The sequence below is a fragment of the Anoplopoma fimbria genome, chromosome 3, assembly GCF_027596085.1.
Source record: "Anoplopoma fimbria isolate UVic2021 breed Golden Eagle Sablefish chromosome 3, Afim_UVic_2022, whole genome shotgun sequence".
In the NCBI taxonomy this organism is placed as follows: Eukaryota; Metazoa; Chordata; class Actinopteri; order Perciformes; family Anoplopomatidae; genus Anoplopoma; species Anoplopoma fimbria.
In genome coordinates this window covers 16013715-16033326 of record NC_072451.1, presented here as the reverse complement: position 1 = coordinate 16033326, position 19612 = coordinate 16013715, and the positions used below count along the sequence as shown (strand labels likewise).

Sequence of the window (19612 nt, the reverse complement as noted above, 5' to 3'; positions counted from 1 at the left end):
ATAGACACAACTACAAGGTTGGTGCCTTACACAGGAGTTCAATTCACTTCATTCATTCTCTGGAATAAATAAAGGTAATAAGAGTTTATTTAAAAAACTAAATGCTGGGAATAGTTGCCTTTATATGTAAAAAAATAAAGTTTAGTTGAAGTGGAAACTTATCAATATACTGAATGTTGCTGAAAGTTGAACAGCGTCAAGTGCATACAGTAAGTTTATAAGTAAAAATGAGTCACACTAAATAATACTGAGCTCCTCCTGTATTGATCTACAGTTTACAGTTCACTATGGACAGTGTAGGTTTATTCTCGTGAAAGTCTTTCTAGGCCTCAAAGATCACATTAGCAGACTATCATTTTAACTACAGCCTTGCTTGATGTCTACCATTTTGTGTTAAAGCCCATTTCTGAATAGCATTAAAAGCTAAGCTATATCATTTAAAGACCGCTGCAATGTAATGGGAGAAGCACTAATGAATAAAGCAGTTCTAAAAGGAGCTAGAGCTTATCATAATGTATCTCACACACACACACACACACACACACACACACACACACACACACACACACACACACACACACACACACACACACACACACACACACACACACACACACACACACACACACACACACACACCACTCAAAAACACCATGTTAAATCCTCTACATTCTCAGACGGATAAGTCAGACTTCCTTGGAGACCCCGGTCTTTATTGGGTCTGTAGGAGACTGTATATGCTACACATGACCCTTGAGCACATGACAACTGGCAGGAATGTATAGCACGGACAGAGAGAACACCATTAGCTAATTATGAGAATATTATAAAGATTATTTTTTGAACTATTGTGGGACTTACATGGAAGTTGGAGATGTGCTCTCGATCCAGTGGCTTGTTGACTGAAAGCTCTCCGGAGATTGGGTCGATGATGAACATGCCGGTGGGGGGCTGGTCAGCTCCAGGGCCCGTCACACTGTATCTGAGCGACCGGTTTTTGTCGTGGTCCGACCGGATCTGCGGGTGGAAAGATTTATTAATGACAGCTTCAAAGCAATCCTGGGCGTATCATGACTACGACTTGATTTATTAAGCTTATATCATATCAGAAAACAACATGGACTGATAGTTCTGTTTTTACTTCGACATAGAAACACTTAATAAGGAACTTGAATGTGGTGATTTATGTACCGAAGTATATGTGTCCGTGTGATGTTTATTTCAGCACCAATCACAGTGTTGGTTATAAATAGGTTGCAGTGTAAGTAAAAGAGTGCATATGAAGTGTGTATCTGTGTAGTGATGTTCTGGGCTGTCTATCCTGTTTGCCATGTAAGCCGAGACCCTCTGTGCCTGCACCCTGGATCCATGCTGAACAAACAGAGCATTTCCTCATCCTGGTATCATCCATTACAGCCCAGAAACATCCTTCTAATATGACCGGATTAAATATAAAGCACACAAATAGTACAGGACTTAAAACTCGGTTCGGAAGTCAGCTTAACATGCTGAAAAAGGATCTACTTCTTAGCTGTCCCTGGGAGTAGTGCTTGTCCTCTGTGAGCTATCTACAACCAGCCCTGACCAGAGAATGGTAGCAAATTAATTTGGTTGTGCGTGTCCTTGAGCCATGATAAAAGGACTATAATATCTCAAAAGGAAACAGAGGAACAATTGTGCTGGTGGCCACTTCAGATTTCTCTCTGCTTCCAAGTAATGCCAGGTTACATTAGTACCGACCGGCGACTGCCCCCTGAAACAAAAGATAAATAATACAGTGGAGAAAAAAAAAAAGAGCCCTGACCTTTAGCAAAGAGCTGTAAATATGAAGCATTTGGTGAAGGCATACGTCTAATGTCTGCGATGATGTCAGTGGGAGCTTAGGGCAACGGGGACCTACAAAGTTGTCATATCTAGAAAAAGGCATTCTCTTTCAAATCCTGAGAGTGGTGTGTATGTGTGTGTGTGTGTGTGTGTGTGTGTGTGTGTGTGTGTGTGTGTGTGTGTGTGCGTGTGCGCTTGGGTGAGCTACGTTACCCGGACAAGCTCCTGTGGGAATGGGCCTCGTGAGTTCTCTGGGACATTGATTGGGGGGATGACCCAGTCCCTCTTCATGCGTCTGAGTTGGCTGTCCGCGTTTCGTGATGGAAACACTATTTCCTTCAAATCCTTGGACATGACTGGAGGGGCAGCGGCTTGCTGGACCTGTGAAAAAGGAAATGATTAAGTTCAAGAGCTGGGCAGTGATCATATCTTTGTAGAAAAACATGAAAGTAATTTTTATTTTTAGCCACGCCAGGGGCATGGCTCTATGGATGGCATCGTTGGTTGGTCGATCGGTCCAGCAGACTGAAATTGCTCAACAACTGAAATGTTATATGGAAATTCATGGTCCCCAGAGGATGAATCCTAAGGCTTCAGTGATATCCTCAAGCATTCCTTATCCTTTAATCTATCGCCATAATCAGGTCAAAATTGCCATACATCAAATACCTAAGTACAAAACTAATGGCATGTCATGTTGTTTTAGCTAGTTGGCAAATATGCTAAACTAAGACGGTGGATATGGTGAACATTGTCACTGTGAGCATGTTAGCAATTAGCTCAAAGCACTGCTGTGCCTAAAGTCAACCACACGTAAATGCTAGCATTGCTGTAGACTCTTAGTCTTGATATTATGTTTATCCTGCTGGAATGAAAGACTTAATCCTGATCATGTATCCATTAAGCTACAATCAATAGCAACCAATAACAACCCATATACTGTAGCGACACCTTACAGCAAAGAATGGTACTGCGGGCTGACTGGTGACTCTTCCATTTTGGTTAGATCAAAGGAAATTGATGTGGTGATAAAGGCTGATATGCCTTGAAATGCTTTGGTGCGGTTACCGCAGCAGCCCGCACACGCCCGGCGCTGCTCTGCTTTAAACGGCAGACCCCCTTCTTATGTCCTGATAAAATGCGCCCACACAGACAGACCAGCTTCCATAATGGATCTGCCATCCTCCCTCGGCTGTAATGAATGAGATTTGAAACAAAGGAGGATGGTACCTGCAAGCCAGACACTAAACACACAGATGGCTCAAATTGCCTATGCCGCTCCAGAGACCGAGGAGACTGAAGTAGTGCCAGGGAAAGTTAAAATAACCTTGAACGAAATGAGGCGGGAAGGAAAACAGAAAAACAATATGTAGACTCCGTCAATGTCAATGCATGATAGCTGGGATTTCAATGGAGCCGTCACGTCCCTTGAAGTATCTTCCCTACTGTTGCCTGTAATTATTCAAAATGTTGATTGGTTGTGAGGTAGTTAAGTCCTACAGAATACTACAAAGTGTCCTATGCAAATACAGAAATTAATTACCCCTTCGTCACCTTATAGCGTGACCCATATCCCCCCCCCCCCCCAACATCTGGGGAGCTGTCGCAGAGCTTCCACTAATCATGTTTGAAATCCGATTAAACTGCTTTCACACATTGGAAATGCAGAGAGGCAAGCGGACAGATAGCGAAGGGGCATGCTTCAGAAATATCTATTACCCTATTAGAAAGGGCCCGAGTGAGAGCAGTAATTATTTGCAACCCCGACGTCTGGAATGATGAATGGCAAGCTGGGTTTCGTTCAGCCCAACACGCATCTATCTGTGATGCGCTGGAGGTCCCGCGCCTATCTGCGCTCTCCGAAACCCCCCTCCATCTTCCGACTAGGAGTCTACTTTAGAGTCCAGGAGAGTGTTCAGCTGAGTGATGACCCTGCGTGCGTGCGTGTGTGTGTGTGTGTGTGTGGGGGGGGGGGGGGGGGTTAGGGCAGTGTGTGTTTGCCCTTTCTTTAGAGAAATTCTCCCTTTCAGATACTGACATGTTTTCTCCTCACGGAATGAGGCGGAGCTGAGGGTTGTAATGGAGGTGGGGACGGTGGCCGAGGACACTCGTGTTAATGAGGATATTGTTTGGTTGTCATTGATTAAAATGTTTCCCCGAGGCTGCCGCAATCATGGACTAATAAAAAATAAATAAATAAATGTAATTGCTTATGTGATTAAGAGAGATGCGTGATGATTCATGGCAATTGTGCTGGGGGGGGGGGGGATAACAGCCCATGACCTCATAAACGTGGGAGATACAAGAAAGTCAATCCCTGATTTCATTACGGACAAATCAGGGGCAAACCCGACCGCTCTCTGCAGATACAGATCAGAGGACGGCTGCTGATGATGCAGCTGATCATTTGTATGAAAATGAACAGCCAATGTTTGGTTCAGACTATTATTTAATGACTAAGAAAAAAAGCCCACTGAGAGCTTATTTCAGCCTGTTTGGGACAAGTATGTATTTGCCTTTGACCGTTCGACAACAGTGAGTAATGGTTCTATTAAAAGCACATATCTGCAGGAGTCCCTATAGTAAATTAGTGTCAGTGGCTAACTACGGGGTTTTGAAAAGCCTTGAAATCATTACCGTTTCATAAGTTTCATTTCGGGCCCAGCAGACTACTGCGCTCGCAGCACAGACAGTAACTTCACATAACTGTTGGTATTAACTTTTAATCTGCACCCACATACAATAAAACACCCGCCCTTCCTGAGATTATCTACCGTGCTGCCCATTTGGGAATGGCCACTTGTGGCCATTTGCTTAAGTGTATTACAGGGATATAAAAAGATAACAGATACGCAATTGCTCTTTATAAAACAAACACTATTATTGCTATTGGGGGTGTTCATTAAGACCCCAGAAGGCTAATGATCTAAGATTTTAAGGCAATGATCATTATCGTATGCACATAAACTTTTAGTCTCTATGGACTGGGCCAGGATATAGAGCAGCACACAGAGCAGAGAATCGTAGAGATGCACCGATCGATCAGCCAATTCTGATCTGGCATGCCCGATGACCGGCCGATCAGTCTCAGATACAGCCGATTATCTGCGGGTCAAATTTATATACATGCGCCACTCTATGGTTAGCTAAATGAACACAGTGGCACAGAGAGTAACCCAACTATTGTCACAGCCAGAAGCATAGTGTTGCCAACTAGATTTATCGACTTCAGACACCGATTCATAAATAGTGTTGTATAAATCAATAGACAAGCAAATACATCATTTTAGAAAGATAAGAAACAGTTGATACTCTATAATCTGCATACATACACAGTATTTGATACTATTGACATATCATGTTCCTAATTTATGAACAGATACTACATTTTCGGTTAAAGAAAAGTAACACGCATATGTGTGTCTGTCTGTGTGTGTGTGTATGTGCAGCGTCACCCCTGTAGCTTTAAAGCAACAGATATTATCTAATTGAGCCGGATCACATAATCCACCGGCACTGAAGTTAGAAACCTCTACAATAACACGGCCTTTGGAGCTTCTTTTCATTTCCTGGTTACAAGGCAGACAGAAAGGACATGTGTAGCGATTTTTTTTTTTTGTGTGCACTTCCTCTGATCCACAGCCAACCACAATGTTGACACATGAGCACACGGCCGTTATAACTAATTGCAGATGACTGCGCAACATGTCCAGCGGAACGGTGGGAGCGCTTTTTCTCCACGGCTCAGACAGATGCTTCCCGTCTTCCGAAGCACTGAGAGAGGTGTGTCCCCTTTTGGATGATAAGGCAATAACCTCCCAATCGCAAGGCATGCTCACTGAAATCAACTTTACGAGGAGCTATTTTGCATCTGCTCCTGCTACCCGCTGACCGTGTAGAGTATATGTTTGTGCTCCTAGTAAATTGACACATTAAGTTTTAATTAGCGAGCATCCATCCAGTCTCTCGGAACACCTGCTACAATTTAGGAGACTAGTCATCTGTGAATGTGCAGTGTGCCTAATAAGCGTAAGTTATTTGATGCGAGGGGGAGAATTGATCATTCCACCTTTCTGCAGCGGTAACATCGGTCAACAAACAAGTCGGAGGTGTCATGGAAGTGGTTAAGGTATATTCACCTGCTGGCTGGAGTGTGTGGAGGGTGTCAGTCTGGCTTGGGCCACCCATTGCTGCTGAGTGGTGGTGTCACTGGCCTTGATCAGCAGCTGCGACTCGGGGAGGGTGGAGTGCTGAATGGTCCTGGCAGCGTAAACTACTCCGTCGGCCTCTATCCGGAAGTCGGACGGGTTACTGCACTCAAACCGCACCAGACCCCCTCTGCCACAGTCGACAAACCTCACTGCAAGAGACAGGGAAGGAGGAAAAATTAATAAATAAATTAGCCCAAAGAAAGCGAGGGAGAAACCTGGTGGAAAAAATACTAGCAATAGAGACAAAGGAGGAGGAAGACAGACAGCCAGACAGACACAGAGGGTCCACAAAGGTTTTCTGATTTTCCTGCGCACTCATACATTATTCACCTCAAGCTGTGCCCCAAAGGTATTGCTCAAAACAGGTGCAGTGGAGGAGAGAGTTGGAGGGAGAGAAAAGTCAAGAAAAAAAGGGAAAGTGTGGCCCTTAAGGTCTATTAAATAAGAACCCTAAAAACCCCAAACTTTACATTAAAAACCTGATGTGTAAATTAGACTAAATGCCCCCATTGTGTTTGCGTTTGAGAAAATATATGCGGCGTGTATAAACACGTTTCTAGGATAAGTCGTGTTTTATTTCCGGCTAAGGCCATCACATGCTAGCTTTGTCCCCCATGACATACAGGGTTGCTTTCCGCGGATGACTGCCGATCCTCCGCTCCTCGAGAGACAGAAGTATGTGCGTGTGATGTTTATTTCATCAGCATGTTCACACAGGAAAAGAAATATATCAAAAAACACAGAAACTCGTGCATGCAAACATGCACTGCAGACAGGTGGCTCGTGGGAGCTGGAGTCCCACCGGTGGCTCAGTGGCACAACACCGGTTCATGTTTCAAGTGAGTGACAATACAGCACAGCCTACGTAGCTCCTATGTGCGCACACACACACACACACACACACACACACACACACACACACACACACACACACACACACACACACACACACACACACACACACACACACACACACACACACACACACACACACACACACACACCACACCTAAGAGCATCATTGTGTGCTCCTTTTGTGTGGAGTTGTTTCCCCCTTGAAAACCACCCCCCCCCCCAACCCCCTCATGTTTAGGCGCACACAAAACGGCATAAAGGAAAAGATAAAAATCCCTTCCGGCCACAGAGATCACAACGTTACCACATCACATATCGCTTGTGTGGAGGCTCTGCTGGTGCCGCTTTGAATTATTAAAGGAGATGTGGAATTACTTAACAAAAGCCTTGAAGGAGGGTGCCTAATCTTCCTTTGTGCTGCTACCTCGGAGACCCACAGATGTCCCAAGAGTATCATCTGCACTCGGAAGGCGCGTCGAGTTCCTCTGGGCTCGGGGAGAGGATGCAGTGCATCAGTTCAGAGTCCAAAGGAAGTGATAAGTCTAGCCCCCCAGACCTAATTTAATGGTATCACATAAACACGTGCAATTAATCGTCCTAAAATGCACAGCACGCTATTAGAGGTGTGGAGAGATGCAACGTGATGAGGGCAAGAGCGATTCTGCAGGGAGGGAAGATAGTTTGGTTTCAGTTCAGTGGGAGACTTCACTGCGTTTTGCTCTCATTTACTGCCTGTCGCTCTTGTTAGTTTCTTCTGCTCTCTGTGTTTCGTTGAGGGAGGAGCTTACAAACTCTCCGTGTGCTTTGACCACTCGGTAGTCCGCTAACTTGTTGCTCTGGCCAACAATGTTACTTGCTCTCTTTCAACAATGTTGGACTGAAAAAAAAAAAGGTGCACGCAGGCTGAAATTCAACCATGGTGTCGTTAACCCTGTCGGGAGATGCAGTGACTTAAACCAACTAATGGAAGAAGAGCTATGAGTAAGAAAAAGTACGCTAGCCGCTAGCCTAATTCATGCAGTGTGAAATGCCATATGCTTTCAGTGCCCTGTCTTAGAGCAGCTATGTGAAAACCATATTTCTGCAGATTACAGCACACTTGCAATGCACAGCAGAAGGATTTATGTTTCATTTGTTGTGATGTTTATGTACTGAGGTGGCTCACACAGATGCTTGTATTAGATGCAGCTTTTTTTACATCATAGCAGGTTGTCAGATTTTTGAAAGCACTTTCTGAATAACGAGGGAGCTCAGATCCATCTGACTGCTTGGACTAACTATTGAAAAAGTAGCTGTAATATAAAAAAATTGAAGATTCACAGCTCAACTACTTACTACCAATAAAAAGGCTGAATTCAGCGCATGTTGCTTACAACAGCGGACAAGGCAAATGTTTTCAGCTAGATACACTTGGTCCCAGACGTACCTGTATTCTTAGTGAGCATCTAAAGGCAGAATGGCTGAATTCAACAGAGCAGAAGGAAACAGAAGGACAATGGTCTTTAAAAAGTTTGTTTTTTTAAAGCAAGTTCTACAAATGTGGTGAATAGAATGCAAGTTAGAGAGATACAGAGAGTGAATCAAAAATAGAAGGCTGCATGAGGGAACTTTGCCTTGCAGTGTAGTCACAATGTATCCACCCTGATGAATGAAAATGCAATCTTGCCATACTTTATCAAAACCACAATAGGGAGAGCAAGGACCATGAGCTGCACTCCATTACAGCTTCTGCTAAAATATTTAAACACTGAGGAAAACAAGAAAACTTCACCGCAAAGTTTGCAAACTGCATTTTTTTTTTTCTTTTACCTGAACAGTTGCAAGTCATCTAAATATTACTCAACAGCACACAAAGTGAAATAGCATTGCAGCAGACCCAGCGGTTCCAATAATGAAGATAGAAGATCTCGACAAGATCTTTCTTCCGTACTGGAACACACTTGATATTGACCATCTCCTTCCTGGCTGCTTTTGCTAAATAACCCTTGACCAATTAGCTTTTTTTTCTCTTTGAACCCGGCAAAGCTGACATCAGATAGATGACCTTCTTTCTCTAGAGGTTTTTCCCCTTAAAGCCAGCTGCCTGTAAACTGAAAGCCTTCAGGCAATCAGCAGCCAGCCCAAGTCAGCAGATCCTCAGACTGAGGTAGAATACAGAGTAAGAGACTGTCAAAAGAACTCAAATGCAGCAGAAGACGGTCCATAGCTGGGTAATGTCTCACTCCCACTACTCTGATTGAGGCGTTAATGCTCTAGAATGTTATTCAGCAGGTGTAAATAGAGCCAAAACAATTAGTTGATTAATCAATAATGATATAAATTAAAAATAATTGGATTATGGACTGTTGGTCGGACAATAGGAAGAATTCAGAGACATCACAAAGAAAAAGTGACGGTCATTTATCAACATTTTCTGATGTTTTATTGACTAAATTTGATATGAAGCTGGAAAATAACCGTCAAGTTAATTCGTAATTAAAATAATCATTATCGCTTATGTAAATGATTTGCCTTCAGGTGAATTAGATGCCTGAAGGTAGGAGTTTCGGTAGCGCTTGCTAATGATTAAACGGAACTGCTCGATGATTTTTGTATTTTTTTGTCTTCAGGCGTTCCAGTAATCAGTTTTCCACTAAATACTCCCGTAATGTAACACTGCCTTGTCTGATCTTAAAACAGTTATTTATAAAATATAGTTATTTATTTACTACAGATATCAATCTGGCTCAGCTTGCTTGATTTATATTTTCTAGACTAAACACGTATGCTTTTAACCGACTAGCTATCAGCACATCCATCACTAAATGCATTTAAATGTCTAACACTGTGAAAATGTTGGATCCCCAGATACCGCAGCCCATGTGCTTTCATTTTCTGCCCTACTGGCACTTTTGACTAAACATTTTTTTGTGAACGAGTGTTGCGGTTGCACTTGACAGCAGCGCTCCCCTTGTGAGTTATTTTAGCCCGAGAGCTGAGCTCCAGCTCTTTAACATTGTCTGAAATTTGGCCATCAGGACACCTCTGAGAGGCCCTTCAACGGACCGGCCCCCACGGCAATCGCTACACAAACTCCCAGCAGGCACGGCCATTCCCAATGATAATGAATGAGCGTGTCCAGCAGGTGTCTATTCATTTATCAGACGCGCTCCGGTGGCTTATAAAACCGCAGGAATGTGTAGTGTGGCACCGGTTAAACTCTGGCTGCTGCAACGTATCTATATATCTAGATGTATTGGCTCCCCGAGGTGCACGGGCGAGAGGAGATCTTGGCTGCCACGCCCTATCAGACATGTCGTCATGGCCGCAATGATAAAGGCCTTTTGGTTTGGACAGAAATGCCGATGCAGCAGCGGGGGCCTGGGGGTTGGGGGTTCAAAAAAAAAAAAAAAAAAAAAAAAAAAAAAAAAAAAAAAAAAAAAAAAGAGGGGGGGAACAGAAAAGGGAAAAACAGGCCTGTCAGCAGAAAGGCCCGTCCAACTAATGCCCCGCACCGGGGCCCAAAATTACCTCCGACTCAATGGTTCTATTCACAGCTTAGATGCGCCCCCCCCCCCCCCCCCCCTTACTGACAAGCAACACAAAAAGCCCCGGCTAACCTCTCCGTAGTGCCAGAGTGCCTCTCTATTGTCTGCTCCGTCACGTGATAACTCTAACTCAGACAGACACAAATAGTTAGAGAGAGATAGGGAGAGGCAGCGAGAGAGAGAGAGAGAGAGAGAGAGAGAGAGAGAGAGAGAGAGACATTTAATTTGGAACATGGAATGTGGGCTCCGAGGCTGCGCGGAGGCAAAGAAAAAATGTTCCACAATCTCAGCTTTTTACGCCTGCCTGCCAAATATACGCTGGCTGAGAGTCCCTCTAATGTGCTGCAAATGTGACAAGACTGAAACCTCTCATGTGAGATCATCCCAATATACCGTCACTCATTCGCCGGGAAGTGAGGTCACCGGCAGTTGAGAAATACTCAGCGTAGGTGTTTCATCAGTGGCCGAGGATAAATGCAGACCCAGGCAAATACCCCAGTGGCAGTCCCCCCCCCCCGCAAAAGGCACAACACCCCACCGACAAAATGCATTATTCGCAAATGAATGTGAGCAGGTTTAGTACTGCGGCCCGGCACTGGAGAGGAGACAATGCAATATGAAGCGGAGGCTCCAGTTGAATGTGCTGTGCGAGACATCTATGCCAACACCACTGTTTTATAAGATCCTGTTAAGCCCCAGTGGAGCTCGCACTCTGGTACCTCAATAACAACTGCTGTGATATAAAAATTCTAATCCCGTCCAAAATTGGGGGAGAACATGCCAAATTAAGGTCAGCATTCCCTTACAGCGTTCAGACTTTGTGGCCCCACCACAAAAAGATCTTTCACAGCGAATTCTGTAATTGCCCAATTATTGAACAGAATGCTAATAGCACAATGCATATGTTCTTTTTTCCCTTAATTCCTTTAAGATGACTGCTCGCTATGCTTAATTGTGCATGCATATGTTATTATCTCTAGCTGTACTTTTTTTCTAACGCTATTATTATGAATATACTATTCAACAAATTAAGCCTTTAAAAGAGGCAACGTCTTCCTCTGGAAAAGGACTGTATTGTTGCCCACTGATCTGATGCAATAAATTAAGCTGGATTGTATGTATGTATAAATTATGCGCATTTAAATTAATAGTAAAAAAAAAAAATACAAAAATAATTAAAAATAATAAGTATAGTGCTGCAGGGGTAATGTATTTTTGTAGTCCAACCCCGAAAGTTAGCATGGCACAGGCTCTCTCGACAAAAAGTCAATGGGATATTTAAATTGGATCTTTGCATAGAATAAGCTCTGTGGCAATACGTTTAGTAACTAAAACGTTTAATAGATAATTTTCAAAAATGAACACCGCTTTTAGGATTTTTGAGCGGTGAATATAATCGGCGGACTAGTCGGCATGATGACGTTTTGTTGTCATCACGATTCACAGGTGTATTCAATACGGTAGAACAAACTTGACATTTTCTTAAGCTTGTGTTAAGCGCCGACCTTATTGTAGACATCTAATGAAAACCCATGAAAAATAACAACTTTGAGAAGAGGGAACCGCAGGAGCAAAAATGTTCATTCACCGGTTTTAGAAGACATTCCTGCAGCGCTCTATTGTGTCAAGAATGAAGTGAATAAACGTCGGGCTGTGAAGACATCATCAGTCTTTTTTAATAAAACAACCACCGCTGCTAGAGGGGCAACTGTGGAGCTTGAGGTGATGCTATGCTGCACTACTGACTCCAGACATGTCGAAAATATCCATGTATTCCAAGAAAATGAGATGCAGAGATGAGACAAAGATATTTTATTCTGTTTTCAGAAAAGATGGTATTCTTCAGAGAAAGTAAACTGTTTGTAGCCGAAGCTTGGATCTGGGAATGATGATACCGCCTTTTGCCAGTCTAAGCCCTTGAAGGCGTTTTGCTAATGCACCGCACTTCAAACGCGCAAAGCATTCCATGCATTTATAGCTGGGCCTAAAATATGTAAGGGATTTGCATGAAAAAAACATGCAGTGTTTGTACTCTGTTCAGTGTCTCTGGCAATTTAGGAAACTAAAGAGGGATTGCACCAGAGCATAAACACATTTAATCAGCGGTTGGCTCGCTTTCCTAGCGTGATTGCAGTGACCAATCCCCCAGCACTTTGTTTGTGTGGTTTATGCATATTGCTGAAGCTGGTTTTCCTTCCTCAAAACTGATGCATCATTAAACAATTTTTGAAGAAGCCCTCAAAAAGACATACCAACACTACCTTTCCTTATCACACATCGGTACACACACCGATATACATTCAAGAAGCATGGGTGTCTGAGCGGGTATAGCCAAGGGTTTAAAAGATTGTTAAACTCCCCTTGATGTAGAAAACTGGCCCAGAGGAGAGGGAAACTATTTCCATGTATTTTGACGTGCTCTCTTGCCTTTTTTTAAACGCCCATGTATATCATATTTGCACTTGGTCATTTGCTCACCCTGGGCACAGCAATCATGTTTGACATACATTGTTTTTAAAGGACAATTAAAAAGTAAGCAGAGTTCCTTTAGAGCGGCAACTCTTCTCCCTGTTCTCTGTTGTGTCTCAGCAATGATTGGCCTTTAGTTAAACCACCATTTCTCTTCTCCACTGGCTGTTTTCATGGCTACACAACAGCTGCATGTTTGGTAGATACCTGCTGGGCTCTGACTGAGAAAAAAAGGCTAACTGAAAGCATCTGGCCGCTGTGACATTCAGTAAGAGCCTCTTATTCCTGTAGCAAAACGTGTTTTTTCTGCGCAGCAAAGAAAAAAAAAAAAAATACATGACAGTTGGGCTCCCTTTGAATAAGTAATATCTGCCCTTCTGAAAATTAGCAAATCTGGATGGGTCGGTAGTGGAGGGGAAGCTCAGGGGGACGTCACAATTATTCTCAGGCCTTTGTTGGGTAAATGAAATGATTCTGTGTTTTTTTTTTCCAGTACAATGACAGCCGAGCATTGTGTGGATTACTGTGTCACTGGAGCCAAGAGCTGATAAGGCTAAGCTACATCCTTCTGCAGTTATCAGCGCATAGCTACTGGGATTTGGCTCGGCGAGTTATTGAGACGAGCGGCTTGATACGTAGGCTTTAGTGGGGGCATTAAACTGACCACATTACCGGGATGTCAAACCCTCTTACTCTTCACGACGTCTTTCAGATGAGCTCTGCGACCCCTGCGGACACTTACAGGTGGCGCTCATTATGAAAAGCATCACATTAATATGCTGGGGAAATCAAACTGCTAAAATGACGAAAGTTAAAAGCTTTATAGATTGATAGAAAACCTGCCTTTTAGTGTGTTTTCTCTTTTGAGTTCAAAGGACAATAATTGATACTCTGTGAAGAATGAAACCTCTAATTACTGTGGACTATGATGGGGCTAAATGTTAGGTAAATGTGACCATATATACAGACGTAGCCTCCTGTCTCTAAATCACCTAAGCCTTTCTGTCTACAACGCCCAGTTGGCCTTTACATCTGAGCGATTTACAACCTCTCAGATGTAAATCAGCGTTATATTAAAATGAGGTGTTGAACTTCATGACCACAACAGCTATTCTTTGACCACTTTCTGTCCTCCCATAAAAGGTTGGAGTTTTTATTTTATTTTAATTTTTTTAAATCGCTCTCTATTCCATATTTCACCTGATAAGTGCTGACATTGGTCACTTTGTTCAATCTACAAAAAGAGCCTCCATCTCTCCACCCTGCCACGGCGCTGATGTTTCAGTGCTCAGTTCTCTGGCACTATGAGTCGGACGGAAAGCTAGCTCATGTCAGAGGCTCGCGCTTGGGTGAGAAATAAACATGAATATTAAAACGTCAAATATCGATCGCTTTCATTTATTATGCATCTACTGTGATGCAAGCAAAGATGCTCCTTAAAAAGAGAAGAGCTTGAGTGTTGTGCACAGTCAGATTCCTCAAAAACATGAATTCATTTTGATGCAAGAACCCCACGTCCATTTCATCATTTTTCCATATAGATATACAGGGAAGAATTGGCTTGAATTAGATTAAAGAATTGATGGTATATCGGCTCTTGGGATATATTTGGCGGTTCATGTTCAAAGGAAGGCGAGTGTAAAAGGGCAGCAGCCAATGGCTACGTCAGCCAATCACTGTGAGCCTCCCCTCCGGTTCCAAGCTGAGCTGATATTTTCTGAAGAGGCTTTGTGAAGAGGGCCGGGCACTAAAACTGCCTCAGTGCAACCTGTAATGTGACATTATTAGGTCCTTTTGATCTCGAAAGCAACGGACTCAGAGCTATTTAGTTCTTCCCCTTGATCATTCCCATCAAAATACCATCATAAAAATCAAAGAGACAAAGGAGGGAGGCAGCGACCAGTGATGAGGTAACCTCTGCTGGCATGTTCGCTGGGTCTTGTAAGACTTTCTTTTATTTTTTTAATTACAGCAGCAGAGAGTGTCTTGTATTGGATTTGTTGCCGAGAGAAGAGACACAAATATATCCCTCGGCCCAGAACTGTACCAATCATTGTTCCGCAGGGACAATCATTATCCGGGGCTCTTGTTGGGGAAAAAAAAAAGAAAACTGAAGAGGTGACTTATGCAATGATGTCAGTGTCTCCCTCTGCTTTCACCAAGTGGAAAAGTAATAGTGTTAAAAACCACACGTTGTTAGGGTATAGGCTTCGGCTTCACTGTCTCTAGCTGCAGTCAATATTGTCTGTCAAACAGCAATGCTTCGGCTCTGCGCTGGCACAGGATCTCTACCATTTTAACTCAGTCAGAAGAGTGTGTTTATGGAAATGACATCGATAATCACTGAGGGTACTCACTCATTTCAGAAAGAGAGTAAACTGTTATCACTGCAGAAAAACACACACCATTGGTGTCTCTGTGGTTGAAGACGGCTGGTGCCAGACAGAAATGCCAGTTTGTGTAAAAACGTCACATGTTTCAGTAAAGGGTGGACACATATTGTATCAATCAAATCCTGACCACTCGTGCATTTGTCATTCGTCAATGAACGAGTGACAAACGGAAGCTGTGTTTCTCGCCACTTTTTGGCATACAGCTGAGACAGCAATGAATTAAACTACAGGAGTGGTTGGAGAAGTGTTACCAGTTATCTGTGAAGCGGAATATATTTGAAAAAATCATATTGAAAGCTGATGTGTGTTTAAGTATTACGCCAAAATTGGTTACGAAAACTGAATTAAGAAATTAGAGTTTGATCACATTTCAAATCGGATATGTTCAGAGACGGTTGAAAGGCTGACAGGACCTCTACTGGGAGAAAACAAAGCAAACGGTTCAACTCTGATTTTAGCGGGGCAAAGGTTGTGCAGATGAATGTTCAAGAAGACAAAGACATTTCCCGCGTGATGGACCCCGGAGGAGGCTATTTGTACATTATCCGCATTGATCAAATTAAAAAAACAGATGTATGTTTGGCCGTGATTAAATTCAGACAAATTGTCTAACATCCTGTGTCATTACTTGACATGGAGTTCATTTAAATGTGACGGGAGGGAAGGTTCAGCCACCTTAAATAATAACCATCATGCGTGACATGGGCAGGCGCCCTCTCTCCATATGTAACAAGCATAGCTACACAGCAGCACGTGGTTAATGCTAATCATTAACTGCTTTCTCTCTGGTGATACATGTAAACATCTCTGCCGCCTCACTATATTCAAACAAATGTAAACTTTCATTACATGGTGCCACACGCATGACCAGCCAGGACAAACAAAATGACAAGGACGTTGTGATGTTCAAGGCAATGCCACAGTAGTATTATGAAAAAATATTCAAGTTTGCATGATCTGTTTCGCGAGTCATATTCACACACGCATGGGTGACCAGAAGTCAAGGCTTCTTGTATCCATGGGTGTAAAAAAAAGTACAAATCAATAAAAGGATGGACATTTCATTTAGAGACTGCACACCACATGCATTTTTTTTTTAGCTTTGCTCCATTGTTCAAGGAGCAGTATTTAATATTCTAAACATTAATATATAGCATCAGACAACCATTATTTATCTATCGATATAGTGGAGTCATGTCTACCTGAGCAGAGAATGAAGTCGCTCTCCCTCTGTGTGTGTTGTTTTACAAGCTTTCCCTTACTTGGTTGACGTAGCCGGCATTTTAGTGCATGTTTGTGCATGTTAGTGCATGTTTGTGCATGTTAGTGCATGTTAGCAAGCTGCTCTCATACAGTGGATACAACTGTTGACGCCATCCCGACCAACAGCGTTTTTTTCTGGAAGCGTAGCACCCACCCTCCGGTTTCCCCTCAGTTCCTCCTCAGGTAAACACTGTTAGCTCTGTCAGCACTTTTGCCATGGTTTGCCCTGTTAGCGCTGTTAGTAGCATAAGCTGCTAACAGCGGCTAACAGCGGCTAACAGGGCGAACGGTTTGCCGATGTAATCGTCAACATGTTCAGAGGCAAAACGAAATGCTCCCAATCTCGGATCCCATTCTGATTCTTCCGTGTATGTAAAGTCTGATGACAAAGGCAAATTTATAGAAACCTCCCACCACGTTCGACCGTAGGTGAGATCTAATCTGCCAAAACACACACTCTGTGACTGGGCAGCTTTGGTATGCCTTTATGCTCATTCAATTTCAGCCATTTTCTCAGCAATAATGATTCAATACCAATTAACAAGAAGGTGATAGCTATGAGAAAAGCATGGTCTGTGCATCCCCTTTACCTTCATGGGGAATAGTACTTGTGCCTGCTTTGCATAGCTCTGTTGTCAATCAAACCCATGCAAATGACTAGCTCAGGTAAAGACTGATACGGTCCACTGAATCCAATTACAAACCCAACCACACAAACACACAATTTCTGTCCACTCCTCCCGCTTTTCTTTTTAACATGCGCGCACACACACACACACACACACACACACACACACACACACACACACACACACACACACACACACACACACACACACACACACACACACACACACACACACACACACACACACACACACACACACACACACACACACACACACACACACACACACACACACAGTTTCCATTTATCCTTCCGTGTACTCAAAGCAGAAAGACGCAGCAATTTGAGCCATATTGGAAAAAGTGAGGGACTTTCTACAACACAGGAGTGTCTGTAACAAGAAAAGACGCGGCGGGATGAGATGCACTCACCTACAGCATAAGATGTAAAATAAAAGCTGTGGGAGGAAAAAAAAACTGCACAGGGATCTGGGACCAGTTCTGGGGGCCATTATGTCCTGTGTATCACAGTCACGAGTTCATGCTGAGTTTTTGATAACAAAGCTAATGGAATTCCTGCTTCTCTGCTTTTTTTTTTTTTTTTTTTTTTCCTTTGGAGGAGTAGGGGGCGCGGGGAGAAACAAGGAGAAGGCATGTGAATCCTCTTTGGCTGGGAAACAAAGCGGCAGACAAAGGAAGATGAGGCTGACAGCCTCTGGAGAGGACTACTATACTGTAAGATAGGGGTTGCTTCTGCGTCTCTCTCAGAGTAAAGAAAAATGATTTACTGAGTCATTTGCACACATATAAAATAAAGAAATACAGTATATTCTGCCTTACCGCTTGCAGCAACCTGTGTAAATTGTACAAAAACGTATATTTATGTGTTAATCAGTTAAAATATTCCTAGATTAAAAGGAGGAAAACAAGAAAAAACTATTTTTCAGAAGAAGCCATACGGATATGTGAATGCTTCTCTTTTGAGTCATTGTGGTGGGCAGACCATTACAGTAACAGCTACCAACCATTATCCTCATTTTACTCACATGCACCCATGCCACACATCACGAGACACTTAAAAGATCTCTCTCTCTAAACCCCATCATAAGGCCAAAACAAACCCCATGGCTGTAGCGTCACTGGATTTAAAAACATGCCTCCTCTGAAAGGTTGAGGAGAACAGAAAATGGAAAAAAAAAAAAAAAATCCATCCGCAAAACAATGACTGCAGGGAAAGAAAGAAAAAGACGCTTCTTCAAAGAGATGGATTAGGGCAGCTGCCAATACACGGGCTGTGTTCGCATTCGCCACTGCGGGTTTGAATCAATATGTTTCAAATTCCGCTTGAAACACAATTAGCCCGTGCTTAAAGAGAAGACGGAAAATACACAAAGGCGAGATTAAAAACGGGCCCAGTGTTCCTCTCAAAAGCTTTCACGTTCAACACAAACATTGCTTTTTTTCCCCAGACGCATGACAGGTTGTTATGTGAAGCTCCCGGAAAGCGTGCATTTGTATGTTGCTGTCTTAAAGTGTCAACGAAGCTCATCCCTGTTGTACCGTGTCGGTTCCTGGAGATATGGATCTACGGCTGAAGTGCATCGCGCTACTAACCTACTCTGACCTGCTTGACCCTCCCCCACACCGAGCTAGTGCTCAAAGGAGATCGACTGAGTGGAATATAAATAAAGAGAGCAGGCAGGTTCTTCCATGAATAGATGGTGGTATAAAATCCATCCGTGCAGAGCAAATAAAGACCATCTCAAGGCTGAATGAGTCATATTTTCAAAATTGACAGCAAACTCAAACACTTTCAGTAGAGAAATAAATCCATTTTAATGCGTTTTTTTCAAATGCGACTAGTTTGTAGACTATGAGAATGGGATTGTTCTTCTGAATTGGATAGAAAGTTGGTATGTTGTGTGATACAGACATCTTGTGCACAATCAAAATGTGTTCATTGATCCCTTTGCTGTTTTTTTTTTTTTATCCTTAATGCAGAAGTTCAGCCTCTGATGCTCAATGCGGCAATCAATTTGTAAGAGAGACACATCTTTTTATTAGGGCTGCTCACTTTCATATGCATGACTTCTTTTTTATTTCTGAGCAGAAGCAATTTAACACACTCCAAACCCAACCAACTTGCATATTGCACCGGAGTCTCGCCTCCACACAACGCAGGGTGTGCAGCAGTGTAACTACGCAAACTAATTCGGAAAAAGTTTTCCACAAAAATATGCCTCTGCTGAAAAAAATACACATCTGTCATCTGCAAAGATAAAATATGGATTTTTAAAAAAAATTATATAGATAAAGAATGAGCATGTTTCCCCTCATGTGAACAACATCTGCTTTATGCATTCCGAAGAGAAACAGTCCCACAACTGTAACAGTTGCCCGGTGCAAATGCAACATCAGGTGTGAACAATTAGTCTTGGCACCA

General features: G+C 42.9%; 1 protein-coding gene across 1 annotated transcript in view; it reads right to left on the bottom strand.

The window, feature by feature from the left end:
- cdh2 (cadherin 2, type 1, N-cadherin (neuronal)) overlaps positions 1-19612 on the bottom strand; it is a 59734-nt gene that overhangs the window by 16779 nt on the left and 23343 nt on the right. Inside the window, 3 exon segments of the mRNA XM_054623536.1 lie at positions 862-1017; positions 2038-2205; positions 5964-6184. Of these exon segments, the coding sequence (XP_054479511.1) occupies positions 862-1017; positions 2038-2205; positions 5964-6184 (545 nt within the window).